This window comes from Cydia fagiglandana, chromosome 14, assembly GCF_963556715.1.
Source record: "Cydia fagiglandana chromosome 14, ilCydFagi1.1, whole genome shotgun sequence".
NCBI classification, from domain to species: Eukaryota; Metazoa; Arthropoda; class Insecta; order Lepidoptera; family Tortricidae; genus Cydia; species Cydia fagiglandana.
Window position 1 is genome coordinate 13,470,658 of NC_085945.1, and position 19,902 is coordinate 13,490,559.

At 38.9% G+C, this 19,902-nt stretch overlaps 1 protein-coding gene across 2 annotated transcripts in view; it reads right to left on the reverse strand.

The window, feature by feature from the left end:
* Window positions 1–724: 724 nt before the first annotated feature.
* Window positions 725–19,902, reverse strand: part of LOC134670549 (FMRFamide-related peptides-like) — a 37,361-nt gene continuing 18,183 nt past the window's right edge. The window contains exons 2-3 of one of the 2 annotated variants that reach the window (XM_063528358.1): window positions 2,175–2,317; window positions 725–1,138 (exon numbers count right to left, since the gene is read on the reverse strand). In XM_063528358.1, the coding sequence (XP_063384428.1) occupies window positions 751–1,138; window positions 2,175–2,308 (522 nt within the window). In that variant the 5' untranslated portion in view covers window positions 2,309–2,317 and the 3' untranslated portion in view covers window positions 725–750. Of the gene's footprint in view, window positions 1,148–2,174; window positions 2,318–19,902 lie in introns of both variants that reach the window. The other variant, XM_063528356.1, reaches the window with a different exon arrangement.

Consider the following 19,902-nt stretch of genomic DNA (forward strand, 5'->3'; position numbering starts at 1 on the left):
ATTACTATTTATACATTTGCAAAAAAATTTGTAATTAGATGGATTTATTTCATAATAAATATTTTTATTTTAAAAATAATATATTTTAATACTGCATGTTAGTGTAGTAATAAATAATTTGGTACGATTATAATGTTTAATATAGAGTATGTAAGCGCATTTTGCTTTAGGTAAATAGGTACTTAATATTTTTTCAAATGCGAAGTTATGATCACAATACCACACCACTTTTAGGTATCTATTTTAAAAACTTTAACCTAAATGTACAATAATATTATAGTTACATGTAAATAGTGTTTAATTGTTTGAAAATACGTATTAGGTTTTTAAAATTTGTTACATCCATGCACCATAGCGTCTTGAAACATCGAATAGCCAGGGACATTCATTTTCTTAGACAACCTTTAGGATGTCAGTAAGAGACATGACATGATGGCTTGAGATTTCACGCAAAATCTTACAGGAGAGAAAAATTTACAGAATAGATGACAGATCGGTAAAAAAAATATATTTTTTACAATTGGGCTCATTCGGTTTGTCAGTCACGTTTAACATAGAAACATTTGTGCGTAGATGTAAAAAAAATATCTAAGTATGTATATTACTGATAATGGAGCAGCAGAATGGAGCAGAATGGACCCATAATTTATTTTAAGTTACTTTACTTTTTTCCTCAATTTAAAAAGATTTAGGAAACTATTAAAAAATAAACCGATTGCAGGAAACCTCAAGCCATGAACCACAACACGATTACGCCTGACACTCTTTGCACGCCTCCCTCTTCTTTCTACTCTCCTCGTCTTCCTCGTCCTCGTTAAATTCCTCACTATCCCTCCCAAGCCTCAAGAACTGGTTCCGAGCCCTGCTCTTCCTTTCTTGGTACACACCAGGTTCTTCAGATTTCTCACCGGATCTGCCGAGCCTCATGAACTGCGGGCTCCTTCCGAGTCTCATGAAGGTGGTTCCCCTCTTGGTTGGTTCTTCGTATTCCTCGTAAGATCTTAAGAGGGATATGAGGTCGTCAGAATTCATGGTTAAGGGTTGAGATCTGCCGAGGCGGAGGAAGCTGGTGCCTCGCCGTACGGGACGCTGCAGCTGTTCTCGGATGTCTGCCGCGGATGGTTCTGCCGGATACGATCTGCCGAACCTGTGGAGTTAGTAAACCGCTCAATTTAGAAAGAAGCCTTGACATGCAGCGTGCAATATTAAGTATTGGCTAAAAGTCAACTAAAAGGGAACCTGGGTCTAGCATATTTTTGATGTTACTAAGTACCTCAGTCAAGTAACATGCAACGTTTTTAAGTTTAACTAAAAACTTACGTGGTGACTTGTAGAATTTTTGGGGCATGCAACTTTCATTGAATATACCTAATCGTGAAAATATCCGTCAAGACAAGACATATCAATGTTTTTTTTTCTCCAGCTGGAACTTTCTGTGTACCGACCTACATTACTTTATTATTTAATCCTAGCTATTACAAGGATAGAACGTCCGTATTCGATCTATCCGGTAAGTGAGTGTCTCGACACAGATCTAAACTATAGCCTCAAATATGGTACCAATTATATTTAGGTACCCACTACAAAGCTTAGTCATCGAGCTAGGTATGGTACACTGATTCTATACCGTAGTGTTCAGGTTATTATATACCTAGAAACCTATTAAAAATGTTAAAATGCTTTATTAGGATGTATGAGAAATGCCCGTTATTTGAGTTATAATAATAAACTCGCCCCTTATCGGAATTTTTTGTTGAGATTTAATTCTATGAATCTTTTTTGATGTGGGATTTTTTTTATACCTAGAGTAGGTATGTTCATAAAGTTGACTTCATGTTTTTACAACATAAGAACTACTTATGCTATTTCTAGGCTAAGTGGATTTGCTCTGAGTTTTATATTTAGGTACCTAGAAAACTACAAAAAAAATATAAAGACTAAGAAAAAAATCGAGCTTCGAATTTGTTAGTTAATATAGGTATAGTATGTCGATGTAAGGCCCCGTACATCATAGGTCGGTCGTTGCCAAATTGAAGTTGGCGTTTAAAAATCTATTACAACAAAACAAATGGCTCCGTTTAGTTCAGCTGCCAATTCGAGGGCACGATTTTTTCTTAGATATATATTTTCTTCTACAATTAATTACTTTGTAGCTACAATACATCGGTCCTCACCTGATCAGACTCCGGTCCACCGCGCTCCGACGCCTGGCCTCGATGTCCTGCGACCTCCTGGCCGGGTTGGCGGCGGCGCCCATCATCAGGCACATCACAGTCATCGCCAGCAGGTTGCGGTAGCCGGTCTTCATGGCTGTGGCCTGCAACAACGTTCCTTGGTTAGCCTCCTGACACAGAAGCAATTGTTTTGTTATTGAATTTGGAACCCCTAGTTATACAAGTTCAAAATATAAATAAATGAATAAATGATTATGATTATATTTAACACTTTAAACTCTCGTGTTTTGTACACATAATTAATGTCGGGTAGTTTATTGTTGTTTACCAATAGAGCTAGACCAAGAAAGTCTGCAGCGATTTTCACAGCACAGGCAATGCAAGTGTTATTTATACGTCATAATTTAATAGAAGTTTGACGCTTAAAATAACACTTGCACTGCGTGGGCTATCAAAATCGCTGCAGGCTTTTCTTGGTCTAACTTTTCTTGGTTATCTTTTCACGGATTAGCAAAGTAATATTTTGGTTTTAACATCATTCAGATTCAGAATCAGACCGGTTGTCAAATAATAATAATTATATAATAATATTAGTTATGTGTGTTATTATAATATTATGTTTAGTTATTTCCACGTGTTAAATGGGGACCACAGTCACCAATCGTAAAAAATGTAGGCTCTTCCCCTCTCTCCTGGCTTTTATGTTAAGTGTTTTCCTTAACTTCAAAACAGTCAGGCCGCGTAGCCAAGATGCCAATCGCTTACGCTCCGTAGCGATCGAAACGCAACTGTCACTGTCACACTAATGTGGAAGAGTGATAGAGATACATAATGCTTTTCGTTGTCGAAGCGTTAGCGATTGGCATCTTGGCTACGCGGCCAGAACCTTTAGATGTATGAATGCGTTTTCCAATGCTGTAACGTTCAAGATATTAGATTATTTGACAGATTAATTAACATCTGCATTCAAAGTCAAAGAGTTAATTCTAATATTTTAGTAGCGTAAAATGGGGTGAGTTGGGTGAAATTTGACTTTCAAACCTCGATAAAATTTTATTTTTACATGTGAAAACTGAATGGTGTATATAATAAGTGGTTCGGACGTTTGTATTTTAGTTTGTATTTTATTTTGAGTAGTTCCATTTCATAACTTTGACGATAAAGAGGAAAACCCATCTCACCCCGTAGTGCCTCATATTTGGGGTGAGAGGGTTTTCCATACAAAGGTGATTTTGGAAGATTGTTGGATCGATTTTTTTTATTATGCGTATTACTATAGCCCCATTTTAAATTGGAATACATTATTTTTGTAGCAGTAGCCTTAAAATCCCTTCTCACCCCCCTCTCAAACCTCCTCTCCCCATTCATAACCCAACTCTCCCCGCGAAACCTACTCACCCCGTTTTACGGTACCTAATGCTTGTAACAAGAATTGAAGATCTAAAGAAGCTCATTCCAATTATAAATATAATAATAACATGAATAACCGTTCAGCGAATGCCGAAGTTATTGTAAGTCCTTTTGTCTATAAAAAGAGGTCGGCCTTCAAACCAGCTCGTTCATCTATTATTAACTTTTCAGCCTCTTCATTACTATTGACCGGGACATGTAGTCACAATAATTTAATAAAATAAATGTCATTTTTAGGGTTCCGTACCCAAAGGGTAAAACGGGACCCTATTACTAAGACTTCGCTGTCCGTCCGTCCGTCCGTCCGTCTGTCACCAGGCTGTATCTCACGAACCGTGATAGCTAGACAGTTGAAATTTTCACAGATGATGTATTTCTGTTGCCGCTATAACAACAAATACTAAAAACAGAATAAAATAAAGATTTAAATGGGGCTCCCATACAACAAACGTGGTTTTTGACCAAAGTTAAGCAACGTCGGGAGTGATGGTCAGTACCTGGATGGGTGACCGTTTTTTTTTTTGCTTTTTTTTGCATTATGGTACGGAACACTTCGTGCGCGAGTCCGACTCGCATTTGCCCGATTTTTGGTACCTACCGTAATATCAGGTAGGTAACTATAGTCCTTAAGTACTTACAGCTATGGTCCAGTTTTGAACGTTGATTCTAAACGAGCCTTTATGATTTGTACAGTCAGCAGCAGAAGTTGCTAAGTGGGCGAGGTGTTCATAATTACCTTGACACGCTCTTATTCTCTTAACAATAAAGTCGCGTCAAGATTATTTTGAACACCTCGCCTGCTTAGCAACTATTGCTGCTGACTGTCGTTACATTTGTTTTGGAGCTTACGCTATGGATACACTATTAGGGGCGGATTTATACGGCGGCGCGCCAACTCGCATGCGATTGGAGTTACACCGACAACCGACCGAAAACCGCAATGTAATGAAACTAATGCTCTTTCTATATTATACTACATACTACTATACTTATACTACATACTGTACACTCAACATAATTTGAAAATACTATAAGTTATATTACTGGAACTTGAATTTGGACCATAGTTGTAAGTTGTGGACTAAAGTTACCTGATTACGGTACAAGCTTTTAAACCTAAATATAACTCAAAATAAAAAAAAAACCGGGCAAGTGCGAGTCGGACTCGCGCACGAAGGGTTCCGTACCATAATGCAAAAAAAAAAACGGTCACCCATCCAAGTACTGACCACTCCCGACGTTGCTTAACTTTGGTCAAAAATCACGTTTGTTGTATGGGAGCCCCATTCAAATCTTTATTTTATTCTGTTTTTAGTATTTGTTGTTATAGCGGCAACAGAAATACATCATCTGTGAAAATTTCAAGTGTCTAGCTATCACGGTTCGTGAGATACAGCCTGGTGACAGACGGACGGACGGACGGACGGACGGACAGCGAAGTCTTAGTAATAGGGTCCCGTTTTACCCTTTGGGTACGGAACCCTAAAAAACAAAAGTGTTTAAATGTTAGCCGAACCATTTGGATAAAAGGAAATTGCAGTGTGCAAGCTGTGCCAACCCGCGAATGCAACGAACAACCCAGTCAGAAACTTTAGCAAAAATTTTATATTAGGTATTGCAAATTACCTTTACATTTAAATGAGAATTTAAAGTAGGGTGTGCAAAATCTTCTCCAGACTGTTTAGCATGCATTTGCCAGTAGGAACTAGTTACTGAGTTTTCTGACCCTGCAAACCACTTTTAAAAGTTTTCCTTGTTTTCTTTTTTTAAATCAACCTAGTTTCCTTCTACATTAGTTTACTCGGAGCCTTTGACTCTGTTTTATTTAAAAAGTACCTACTTTAATACTTATTTTTAATTTTAATAAATTAAAGTTCTTGCAAATATTTATAGCATCAGAAAAATGAAGCCTGAGAAGTAGTGCGTCCTTTGCTCTTTATAAGAATTAATTAACTGGGTCAAACACAAAACTGTGTTTACATGTTTAGGGTTCCGTACCCAAAGGGTAAAACGGGACCCTATTACGACTTAAGACTCTGCTGTCCGTCCGTCCGTCCGTCCGTCCGTCCGTCACCAGGCTGTATCTCACGCACCGTGATAGCTAGACAGTTGAAATTTTCACAGATGATGTATTTCTGCTGCCGCTATAACAACAAATACCAAAAACAGAATAAAATAAAGTTTTAAGTGGGGCTCCCATACAACAAACGTGATTTTTGACCGAAGTTAAGCAACGTCGGGCGGGGTCAGTACTTGGATGGGTGACCGTTTTTTTTGCCTTTTTTTGCATTATGGTACGGAACCCTTCGTGCGCGAGTCCGACTCGCACTTGCCCGGCTTTTACTGTAGACATACCAAAAAGTAAAATACGTACATCGTCTAGGTATATTACACACACATTGACTGAATGCACAATAGGCGAGAAAACCCGGGTATAGTAGATTGTTAACCAAGAAACGAAAGGCACTCATTTCTGCCGAGGTAGTTTGGCGCTCAAACGCAGTGAGAGCGCCAATAGTCCGAGGCTGAAATGATGCCTTACACCCTAGTTAAGGGTCAAACAGAGAACTGTGTTCGCGTCTTTTCTGTAGATATACACAAAAGTTAAGGGCTATAAAGGTTAATTTTCTTATTTAACCCTTATCCACGTGAAAAGGTACTCCTTTTATTTAGAGAACTATGATAAAATCGTTACCTACATGCCCAAAAGCTGTTAACTATTGCCCACAAAAGAGAAAATTGTACAGTTCGCGCGAACACACTAGTTTTCTCTCCTGTGGGCAATAGTTAACGGCTTGTGGGCATGTAGGTAATGATTTTATCATAGTTCTCTAAATAGTCTAAATAAAAGGAGTACCTTTTCACGTGGATAAAGGTTAAATAAGAAAATTAACCTTTATAGCTCTTAACTTTTGTGTATATCTACAGAAAAGACGCGAACACAGTTTTCTGTTTCACCCTTAAACACTCTACTTTTCATTTCGAATACGAAGAAAGTCAAATGCATGTGTTTTTTTGAGGATACTTTCAATTTAGGCAAAAGTATCGACACCTTAATTACACTTCAATTAGTGTTAGAGTGAAAGATACCCGCAATTGTCGAATATCGATGTTCGCGGTAGGTTCTGCCTTAATATGGATTCAAATTGAATTTAGAACCAATCCATAACTTAACGTCGGTTGTATAATCTCTCATTATTCGTTGTACAGTCGCCATCAAATATATCGGAGCGGCCAAGGTGTTCACAATATCTGAACAAGCACTCTAACGCCTTGACAATAGAGGCGTGTTCAGATATTTGTGAACACCTTGGCCGCTCCGATATATCTGATGGCGACTGTAGGTTACTTGTCAACCCTCACGTGAGTGTTCACGTGTTTGTCAACCTATTTGGACGTCACGTGTTTCTCACACTATTTTGGTTAAGCAACAGTAAAATAATTGAAATCAACACGTTGCCAGACGATTATTCACTGTTGTTTACGTATTCATGATTAAATAAAGGTCTTTGTATGGATTCTTGTTATATAACGTACCTACCTATACATATAATTCTACTATTAGTTACAGGTTACTAGTTATATACAGCAATAATCCCTAAAGGATGACTCATGCTAGACCGGGCGGGCCCGGGCCGAGGCGTCCGACATGTCATTTTCTATGACGGCATGACATTTCTATTTCTATGTCGGTGATCACTTGGTGCTTTCCATACAGGCCTATTCGGATTTCGAGATAACCACAAGATCTAGAGACGATTTAGAGATCAACTAGATCTACTACTACTAGATGTGACTTAGATATCTAAGTCATAACTTGTCGAAATCGTTCAAGAGGACCTCCAGAATCGCGGAAACGTCAAATTTGACATATCTATCTTACAAATATCTTTAAATTATCCATATCGTAACTTGTTGAAGTCTAGTAGAAATCTAATTCATTTTCCGAATCGAGCCCATACAAGAAGAAGCGCCGGAAGCTCCGGCCCGGTCTAGCGTGAGTCACCCTTAATAGCTACACGAACCTATAAATAATACAACATAGAATCGAAGTTAAGGTTGACCACGTTAGACTGGGCCGTGTCCGGGCCGAAGCTTCCGAAGCTTCGTTTTCTATGGAATGCATCACGTGATCACCTGTCATAGAAAAGTAAGCGCCGGAAGCTCCGGCCCGGACACGGCCCGGTCTAACGTGAGTCATCCTTTACGCTCTTATTTTAAAACAGCATTCTGAAATAACATGGAATATGACATGAAAATATATTGCATGTAAAATTACTACTAATACATATATTATTATATATGTTACGTAAACATATATGCCAAGGTTCATGTACCTAATAAAAGCAATTCGTTTTAAATGAGAGCGTTAAATCGATTGTATGGGAGCGGCTTTTTAGAGGTAGGTTCATGTGATTCTTAAGGCGTAATTATATGGTACGTGCAGAGGGGGAACGCGGCCAGCGTCCTGGGAGCAATGCCTCAGGCTAATTTAGGGCTAGATTTATGATTTATTTATTTTGTTATTTAATATCTGTTTTAATAAATAAATATTGATTCGTGTTTATGCGCTGAGTTTTATTATATTTCCTAAATGTGCAGTGGTGTGTATGATCCCTTATTGTCTTTTGTCATATCCGGGCAGGATTGATCCCATCATTTCCGGTACCTAATAACGTTCGCATCAGTTTGAATTTATTACGACTTCCATTTACGCTACGTCTTACGTAGGCGAACAACGCGCGAACGCGGCGCGGCGCGGCGCGGCGAAATCAATCCTTTGATGCCCATAGAAGTGTCCTACGTAAGCGATCTCGTTGCGAACGCGGTGCGGCGCGATTTGCACGCGAATGTCAGGCGGCGCGGCGCGGCGCGGCGCGGCGGCGGCCGCTTTCGCCGCGCCGCGCCGGGCCGCGTTCGCGCGTTGTTCGCCTACGTAAGACGTAGCGTTAGTGTCCATCCAGTAAATTTGACGTCGAGCGCATTTACATCCTACTTTTAACCTGTTGTGTATGAGTGAATTGCAAAAAAATGTATATGATTAAGCATAGTTAAGGAGCAGTGATTAGTCTTAATTTAATTAATTTATTTGTGTTACGAAAATTGTATTGTATTTATAGTACGTACGTTACATATCCTTGTACATATTCTCTGGTGGAAACGCACCCTAAATAAAAAAATAAAATAAAATAAAAAGCTTTTATTTCAGGCAGTGGGTAGTGGGTACCCATATAAAAAATGCATTAAAAACCAAAACTACAACTAAGTGTTCTCCATTTAGTACAGTCAACAACAGAGCTATGAATACAGGCAAAGTGCCAAAAATATGTATACACGACGTTAATGTACAGGCAATAAAGTACTGTATACATATTTTTGACACTTTGCCTGTATTCATAGCTCTGCTGTTGACTGTACATAAATATTTATTTATTCTAGCGAGATAATGAAATGGCAAGATTTCAAGAGATAATAAAACGTTTTGTATTACGCAAGTTAAATGCCAAGGTTGTAGCGCGAGACTTGCAGGCACCAGTATATAATCATACATGGTACGAGTATGTAGTTACCTACCTATATACACATTATTTAAATATACCTACATTTACGTAGAGATTTCTAATAGCTGAAATATGTATTATATTTACATACTACCGACATGGCAGCGAAAACAATGCCTAATGGTAACATTCCATTTCTAACCGCAGCTGCACTACCGGTGAACGCGTCGCTGTCATTGTCAATTTCCATAGTAAAATGAACAGTAGTGCAGCTGTCGTTGGAAATGGACTGTCACCTTTATGGTAACATTCCATTTCTAACCGCAGCTGCACTACCGGTACTAAACGCGTCGCTGTCATTGTCAATTTCCATAGTAAAATGAACAGTAGTGCAGCTGTCGTTGGAAATGGACTGTCATCTTTAAGGAGCTCATTGATTACCAGTCCGCTGGACGATATCGGCCTGTCACTTAAAAGCAAAATTTGACAGCTCCGAACAAATGACAGGTGTTATCGTCCTACGAACTGGTAATCTGTGGGCCCCTTAAAAGATGACTCACGTTAGACCGGGCCTTGTCCGCGGCCGACCACGTGATGCTTTGCATAGAAAACGACGCGCCGGAAACTCCGGCCCGGACACGGCCCGGTCTAACGTGAGTCATTCTTTTTCTTTAAAAAAATATCATACGCCTTATAAGTTCTGACAAATGCAAAGATAATCCACATTTTCTCATACATTAACTAAATAACAAGACGGTAACCTGTTCAGCACTTCGTGAACGGTATTCTTACTAGGTAAGGCCCATACGGGTAAGCACCTAAGGTATAGCCTTCATATAGGTGTATGTTTACACATCGATTATTAGTGTTTATTGTTGTTTAATACATTTTCTGCTTGCTGTTTGCGTTTAGTGGCCAATGTATGAACGCGCACATAATGTGGGTAATTGGTCAAAAATCAGTTCTGCAATAAACACCGTATGAACAACACCGTTCCGTTACTTCATCCTTAAACAACCGTATACCATAGGTAGGCCAGTCACGTATCCCTCAGCCATATGGCGCGATTCGGGAAATGAATTAGAGATTAACTAGATACGATATAGTAAAGATATGTGACGTCCCACGGGTAAAGGTACCTTATAGCGGTTGGCGCTTACGCTATTATTAACGCCGCTCCAATATTACTGCGGCGCTATAGGACGTAAGCACCAGCCGCCATAAGGTACCTTTTTCAGTGGAACGTCACATATATTATCTTCACTATTTCATATCTAGTGAATCTCGAATTCATTTCCCGAATCGCAGCGCCAGCCGCAATAAGGTACCTTTTTTCCGTGGAACGTCACATATCTTTACTATTTCATATCCAGTGAGTCTCTAATTCATTTCCCAAATCGAGCCGACATTTAAGTATCCGTATTAACCGTATTCATATTTCCGAGAAGTTCATTTGCCAGCAACATTGCCAGTCAGTCCCAATATTGCAATCGTGAATCTCCGCTTAATCTTTGGATATACTGTCACCCAACTGACCTGCAGCCCAATTCAGTTTTAAACACTTGGAACGGTTTTGGTTTTATTTTGATACGACCTTGAAGCCCTAGCCCTTGACGGCCGCCGACGCTAAGGCAGACCAAAAGCAATAGCTCGATGTCGTGAAATTAGATATGAGCGTGAACGGGCTCACACGAGACGACGCCCAGGATCACGCAAAGTGGAGGAAAGCAAGTAGGAAAGCGGACCCTGGCAAAGGCCGGGATAGCGCTAGGTAGAAGAAGATGACCTTGTAGATCGCTCATGCTGTTTAGTGCATGCGATGTGACAGTCGATTTCAAAGTCGTATCAAAACCAGTTCAAACTATAACAAGAGGTTTAAGCTAAATTGGCCTCCCGCTCTGCCCTTTCATAAAAGTTACAAGGCAATTTGCCGACTACTTTTTATGTCTCTATATTAAAGCCTTTATAAGGCTTGTAAGTTTTAAGGCTTTGACATGAACTCGCCGAGAATTCTTTCTTAACTATGTCTACTCGTACGTCGTCAAAAGTAATAAATAAGTAATTGAAGGATACTCTGGGCGTAGGCGGGTCGTATAACTAAAGTAGGTAAACTTAAAGGATGACTCACCGTTAACGTAAGAGATCCCTAATTCGTTCGCGTCTTTCCTGTAGACATTGTAAAGTTAGGGGAATCTAAGGCTATTTTTTACGCTGCACCCTTATAGGTGGGATACATTTTAGGGATAAGTTCCCTCCCTCTCTCCCTTTTAGGGATAAGTTCGCCTTTGTACATAACATTTTTATATTTGTTTTGTTTTTGTCCATTTTATGTAAACCTGTTTATGTGCAATAAAGTGACATACATACATTTTCAGTGCCTAAATACTTGAAACTCAAAGAAGAAAAACAGGATATACATGTATGCCATTATACAGGGTGTTTGGTACATCGTTTGCCAAATTAAAATGGCAGATAGGTTGAGTTATTTGCTATCTTCTCGGGCCAAGAAATTTTTATAATTTGGTGCAAAAAAAATTTTTCACGTTCTGTGACAGTTTTTCGTAAATTTCAAATTTTCACTTGCGTAATAGAAAAAAAAACCATGGCCAATTTTGTTTTTCTAGGCATGAGAAGATAGCATATGACTCAAGCTATCTGCCGTTTTAATTTGCCAAATGATGTACCAAAAAACCTGTATAAATGCAATTTTTTTGACACATCATATCCTGTTTTTTTTTAACTTAGAGCCTGCATCTCTGTGGTATTAAATTCAGATATTCCGTCACCATAGAGATTCTCTTATACAAAAAGGCACGCAGAGTTATTCAAAGAAAAGTCTGCAGAGATTTTGACAGCACACGCAGTCCCAGTTTTATTTATACGTCAAAATTTCATAGAAGTTTGACGTTTAAAATAACACCAGCACTGCGTGTGGTGTCAAATCTCTACAGACTTTTCTTTGTTTAACTCTAGACTGATATTTAAAAAATCAGGCTATTATAAATTATTGTTTTGCGTTATCTTTCCTGGGCTAGATTGAATTCTTCAAGTCATATGAAGAATCCCAATACAGCTTACTGACATTTCAAGCACGTAACAAGTGGACGGCATGTGGGTGGATATTTAATCTTGTCCAGATTATACGGTTGGATACGCTTGATTAAGTACAAGTATTTCATCTTAAATGTTTGAGTCAGATATATCTACACTACCTACAGGCATAGAGATAAGTAAGCTACATCATCATCATCATCATCAAGACGTCCACTGCTGAACATAGGCCTCCCCCTTGGACCTCCATTCGTACCGGGTGGAAGCGACCCGCATCCAGCGTCTTCCGGCGGCCTTAACAAGGTCGTCCGTCCATCTTGTGGGTGGACGTCCTACGCTGCGCTTGCTAGTCCGTGGTCTTCAGTAAGTAAGTAAGCTTAGCATAGACCAAATAAATAGGTATAGTATATGTATAGGACATTCTTACACAGATTGCCTAAGTCCCACTGTAAGCTCAAGAAGGCTTCTGTTGTGGGTACTCAGACAACGATATATATAATATATAAATACGTAAATACATAGAAAACAACCATGACTCAGGAACAAATATCTGTGTCATCACACAAATAAATGCCCTTACTGGAATTCCAACCCAGGACCAATTGGCTTCATAGGCAGGGTCACTACCCACTAGGCCAGACTGGCCGTTAAAAAAAGTCGTTAAATAAAAGGTACAAAATATACGTAGCAGGTTTCATCGAGTAACAAATGATATGTCAAGATGTCCGATAACCTCGTTCTAAGGGACACGTGCAGTCGGTCTCATGAAATAAGAACTGAGGGCGGCGAACCACTTTCGACGTGTTTCCTCTCTGTCGCACTTGTTAATTCGTACGTAAGTGTGACAGGGAGGCAGCACGTCGAACGTTGTTCGCGGCAGGCCCTCTGGTGTAGTATAACTTGGCTTGTAGGCACATACGTTTTATTTTTATATTTAGCTGCTGGACGATATTATTTTTATGAAATTGCCGTGCCTAATGGCTCTTTTACACGATGGGCCAACGCCGGCCACTCTAAGGGACGCATTTATGCGTTAGAGGGAGCAAGTGATATTGCTATCTCATTCTACCGCATGGCTGCGTCCCTTGGAATGGCCGGCGTTGGCCCATCGTGTAGAGGAGCCATAAGCTCACTGGCCAATACCAGAGGGCTTACCGCGGAGCACGTTCGACGTGTTGCCCTGCACCTGTAAATTTGTACGTAAGTGTGACAAGGAGGCAACACGTCGAAAGTGGTTCGCGGTAGGCCCTCTGTATCAGTAGAGCTCTACCTACGCTCTATCGACCCCTATGTATCCTTCATTCATATGCCTAGAGTTGTGCCTTTCTAGAAAACATTTTCTGTTTGCAGTTCCCGTACAGCACAGACAAAACATCCTCCAGACTTAGCATAGTCGCGCTACCCCCTCTGCCACGCATACGGTAATTTTACTCCGTTCGAGTCGAAAGTGTCTTTGTGTGACGTCCGTGTCTTTGAACGGACCAATCACGGCACGGGACTTCGCTCACCTCGTCCCGCGCACCCCCGCATTTTTGGCATCATCGGTTGCATGAAACAATTGCTCTAAACTCGGTCTAGAGGATTCCTAGTCTATGCCGTACAGTCATAAATGAATACATTTTACTTTATTAATCACACGTCGGCCTAAATCGCAAACCACGTAACTCCATTTCAAGGAAATTAGTAATTGCTACCTTGGACAACAATACTTATAGCCACAAATCTCGTAACTCCCCCGGAGGAGTTACGAGGTTTGCGATTTAGGCCGACGACGTATTACTATAAAATTCGCACTTGACATTTGACAAAAAAACGTAAACAATGTCGTATTGTAGGTAGGTAGTAGCGAGATCTGTCCTAACCTTTCAGTTTGCCTCCTCATTCTCATTACCATATTCATTATGGGCCCGATTCGGATTTTGAAATAGACATCTATTAGACATCACCAAGATACGATAACGATATGTTTAAGTTCTAACCTGTCAAATTTGACATTTGCGCGATTCTGGAGATACTCTTGAACGATTTCCACAGGATATGACTTAGAGATCCAATTCACATCTAATATATATCTTACTCTAACGTAAAAGTGACATTGGTTGCCCGAATTGCGCTGCAAAAGAGAACTAGTTGATATCTAAACTATAACGTATCTAGAATGGATCTAGTACGTGTCGTCTTGAGAATATCTCTTAGTAGTGTGAATATCTCTTAGTAGTCATGTAATTAGGTTCATTGGGTAGACTGCGAAGGTTATTTGATCTATTATCATTCAGTTAATCTCACATTAACCTTTCAAGTAGCCGTTGTGTTTATCATTAACGCCTACGCAATTATCATCTGTAAATGTTATACTAAGCTTGATATATTAAATGAAAACACATGACAGATCTTTAAACTCCTACACAAGATATATTTAATAATAAATGAATTAATGTTTCTTTATTCACGGAATAGACCCATTACATTTTCATTACAGTCTCTTTTTGTAAGGTTTTCCTTTAACATCTTATTATATATTAAAACAAGAGAATAAATAATAATGCGTTCTTTTATTTGGATACTAATAAACAAATGAAACTCATCAGCGTAAAGAAATGTACATGAAATGTGTAGAAATGTTAAAAATACTCGAGAAAACAAGTGAATGTCAAAGAAGCTATCACTTATAGAATTCATCTTTGCCAAATTGTTGGGTATTCAAAGATAAATAACGTAAGTGAAAATTATCAAAGCGCGATTCAAGAAATCGGGTCATCGTTATTACGCCATCTATCGGAGAATCGGATCAACCTGTATCTAGGGTTACATCGGCACAATACTGACTTGCCAATACAAAGAGCCGGATACGATAGAGCCCGACTTGGAGACAATATCTGAACTAGTATTATTATAAAAGCTATTCTAGGCTATCAATGGAAGTCTTAATTCATTCATATTTTCTGCAGCGCATAACAAATGAGCTACGGTGTACGGTTCACATAAGATAGTTATTGCTATGAAGTAATTTTAGAACCAATCTGTAATCATTTTTATACAGTCAAATGAAGAAAATTATCCACTAATTTGGGTAGAATGCGTCCAAGTCGCCCCGCCATCTCCTTCACGGCCTGCCTGCACCCCGACACTGCAACATCTATGGTGTTCTGTGGACCTGGGACCTCAGTGGACCTGTGTGGGAACCTGGGTGCAAGCGGGAGACATGTCCAGCCCAGTCCCAATTTACCTAAGCGATCTTGACACCTATATCTATGTACATTTCGAGTTTTGCTGCGTAGTTCCGTGTTTATGATTCGATCAGTTCTGCGAACACCTAGTAAGTATACTGTCCTCTGTGCTCCATTGCTCGCAAACTTCGAGTTAAAACAAAGACATACCTTGAAATAATCATCGAGTTGCTGCCTCAAATTGAACTAGGTAATTTTGTCATTTAGGAAATCCTCATCCAAAATTCACTTCATTTGTTTGTCAATTTTGTGGTTGGAAACTAAATCAGTTAATTTATGCCTTATCACAATAGACATTGGGTCTAACATTCAAGCACGGTTGTCATTTGCTATTCTGAATTTGCTAGATTCATTTTCTGCGCTTTAGAGAGCTGAAAATCGACTGAAGGCAACGCTGAATTGTGTTTTGTCAATTCCGTTTAACGTAATTGAGGGGAAAGTTGATGAATTATTTGCAACACAATACAAGGACAATGGTTGGGTATAGGATCTATTACTTGTATGTTGTGTTGTGGTGTAGGGAATCGAAGAAAAATATAAACAGATATTCCTGGTTGACAATTTTATATAAATAATATTGCATTTGATTTTCAAAAGGCTTCTGACCGCATGCGCGTGGTTTTAACAGAATCGCCGCCAAAAATGCACTAGTTGATGTATTCATTTTGCAATGGAAATGGGGCACTTGGCACTTAAATGTTAATAATTAGGTACGTTGGCTAAACCTGTTCTAATTTTCTCCTCGATATATGCGCAATAGGGGCCCCACTGGTTAACAGTCCGCCGGACGGTATCGGCCTGTCAGTTGTTGGGAACTGTTATAATTTTGTTCTAACTGACAGGCCGATACCGCCCGGCGGACTGTTAATCAGTGGGCCCATATAGAGCAAACTGTTTATTTCCCTCTTAAGGGTCACACAAGGTTCAATTCTGGGTCTGTTTATTTTTATCCTTATAATTAAAGAGTTCAGTAACTTCGTATTAAATAAACCAACTAAAAGCATGTTAGCCTGCCATGACCTATGATACACCTACAAACCAAATTAACTACAATTTAATAATAATAGGCACCCATGCTTGAAAAGAAATAAATTATACATATTAAATAGGTCAATACTCGTAGTAATGGGTAAAAATATAAAGTACCTATGTTCCGTAAACGTAGCTAAGTAGGTACTATTACGGAAATTCAACTTTTATTATTTTTGCGTGGTTTAAATAAAATTTTGTTTGGTTCACACAATCATTTGCAGAGATTTTAGTACCTAGTCATTGGATCTGCAATCATAATTGCATGCAAGCTTGTAATTTGCATATAGTAGATAAGTCTTATAACCTATGTATATTAGGCAGTAAGCATCCCGAATAAAATAAAATAAAATGAAATAAAAATAAAATAACGTAAGTGCGCCTCGACAACATATATTAGCAAAATATTGATTTCCCTTTTCTTTCTATTATATAGTTGATACCAATTAAAAGAAAAGGTAAGGTTAGCTACCTCACGTAGGAGATTACTATACATACCTATACCTATACGATTAATCCGACGAACATTGAAGAGGACTTCTCTTTGGTTAAGTCTACAATATTGTTTGGACTTACTGTACGGTGAACCACAATAGACGTCAGCGCTTTGTATCAAGCGGATACTACTGTCGCGATGTCGCCGGGTATACACAGATACATTAATTATCTAATCTAATGCAAAATGTTTAGGTATAAAAGTCAATGACTTGGCAAAAAATAAAGTTATCATTGTATCAACTGTTGACGTAATAAAAGAAAAATTTATAAATTGGGACGTAAATAAACCATTCCTATAGTTCGTTTTTTTTAGCATTAGAAAGAACTTCGCAGAAGTAAGCTTGTGGTTCCAAATCCGGCACTTTTAGCGGTAATAATTTGAAGTAAATTATATGTATTGACCGTGCTACATTAGATAATTCAATAATTATTAACAATTAAAGAGCCTGATAAAAACTGTACGCTTACTTCTGTGGAGTTCTTTCTAATGCTAAAAAAAACGAACTATAAGTATATTTATATAGGTTGTGAAGCTCAAAGTTCCGATCTTTGACCTTGGTAGGTTTTTAGAAAAGTTGGTTTTTAATGTTAGTGTTGGGGGATTTAGCTAAAAGTAAGAATATTGGGGCTCGAAATTTGTATGTAATTAGATAGGTATATAAAGAGCGTAGTCTTTGCCAAAAACTGATATTGTCGGTATTAACTTGCTTACGCCTGGTAAGTAGGTAAGGTGAATCGGGGTAAAAGCGTCCGGGACTAAATGGGCTTTCTCAAGAAATACAAGTACTTAGGTACCTAACTGATTAAAGTTATATTTCAGCACAATAAATGGACTTAGGTTCAACTGCCTTCATACCTATTTAGGTAGGTATTATAATTTTGAAGCTATGCTTTGAAGTATGAGTATTTTTTACCGTCTGGCACAATTTTCCCGGTTTTAGCTAGATACTTACATAAAGATTAATTTAAATATATATTATTAATTTCATTTCATCGTCTCACTGTCGCGACCTCTTTGACTATATCAACTAGGATCTAATATGTAATAACTCATAAACACAGACAAAACATCCTCCAGACTGAACATAGTCGCGCTACCCCCTCTGCCACGCATACGGTAATTTTACTCCATGTTCGAGTCGAAAGTGTCTGTGTGAAGTCCGTGTCTTTGAACGGACCAATCACGGCACGGGATTTCGCTCACCTCGTCCCGCGCACCCCCGCATTTTTGGCATCATCGGTTGCATGAAATAATTGCTCTAAACTCGGTCTAGAGGATTCCTAGTTTATGCTCATAAATAATGAATAGTTTAACCCCGTGACGCATTTCGTCTACGATGTACAATTGGAACATTGCCACATTATTAACATGTTACTGTAATGTTTTACGACCTAAAAGGATCTAGATTTTCATTTTATGACTCATGTTACGTAATAAAATGAAATAAAACGTCTGTAACTCATGTATTATTGATGTCTGAATCACTTGTACTATGTTGAGTAAAACAGGCCACTGACGAGCCTTTCAAATGGATGCCGTTACAATGGACGGCATCCTAATATTAAACATTGTACGTTTTGACATTCACGGACCGATTTTGATTTGCAGCCACGCAATTTGGACTGTTGGAAGGCTCGTCAGTGGCCACCTTAAGAGATTGACGAGAAAAACTATAAGTAGGACACCAATTATTCTACCCTTAGCACGAAAACCTCGAAATTAGATTTCCTTACCCCGCATAAGTTAAGAATAGAGTAAAGTATGGTCCCATCCAGGGATGTAAATTGTCACGCATGTAGCTTCTTATCTCCATTTACAAACACATACACGTTTACATAATCTGTGTTTTATTTGTAGTTTTTTATTTTTAGAAAAACAATATTGAACAATATCTTCTCTACTCAATACTCTGCAGTTTTTTCGTCGGATGAAAACATGCATAAAAACCGGGCAAGTGCGAGTCGGACTCGCGCACGAAGGGTTCCGTACCATAAAGCAAAAAAAAAACGGAAAAAAATGCAAAAAGAAAACGGTCACCCATCCAAGGACTGACCACGCCCGACGTTGCTTAACTTTGGTCAAAAATCACGTTTGCTGTATGGGAGCCCCACTTAAATCTTTATTTTATTCTATTTTTAGTATCTGTTGTTATAGCGGCAACAGAAATACATCATCTGTGAAAATTTCAACTGTCTAGCTATCACGGTTCGTGAGATACAGCCTGGTGACAGACAGACGGACAGACGGACGGACGGATGGACGGACGGACGGACGGACAGCGAAGTCTTAGTAATAGGGTCCCGTTTTACCCTTTGGGTACGGAACCCTAAAAATTCCTATATTTGTTAGGGCCTGGGCCCACAGCTCGCGTAGTACTCTCGACATCTTGTAACGTTTGATAGTATAACAGGAAATAAATATAGTTTTTAAATAAGGAAAAAATTACGAGTAAGTATGAGTTGCATTGTAAAGCAAACTTTAAAACTTAACTTCATCATCATCATCATCTCAGCCATAAGACGTCCACTGCTGAACATAGGCCTCCACCTTGTTATGGGGGGTGAATGCCAATAATCGCCACGCTTGGCAGGCGGGTTGGCGATCGCAGTCGAGTACACCGAATTTGAGGGACGCTGCTACCCGTCCACCGGTGGTCTTGGACGTAGTTTAAGGACATACCCGGGTCCGGGTCAAACTTAACTTACAAAAAAAAAACTTAGGAATGGCACACAAAATACACATATAAACAAATTTGCCATTTCAAAGGTTTCACCATCCTAATGACTATTAAGTTAAAACAGCTGAAGCATATTAAACGTAATAATTATTCCATCTCCCATAAATATGGTTGGATTTCTTTCAGACACATGAAAATATAGTAATTCCGTTTAACTAGTTCTTTAAAAATACTCCTTATCTGAAATAACATAAGGTTGAGTTTCAAAATTCAGTGAAGTATGACATAAGTTGTTTTGAAAGAAATGCCGTGCTTCTATTTGAGATCTTGGGGC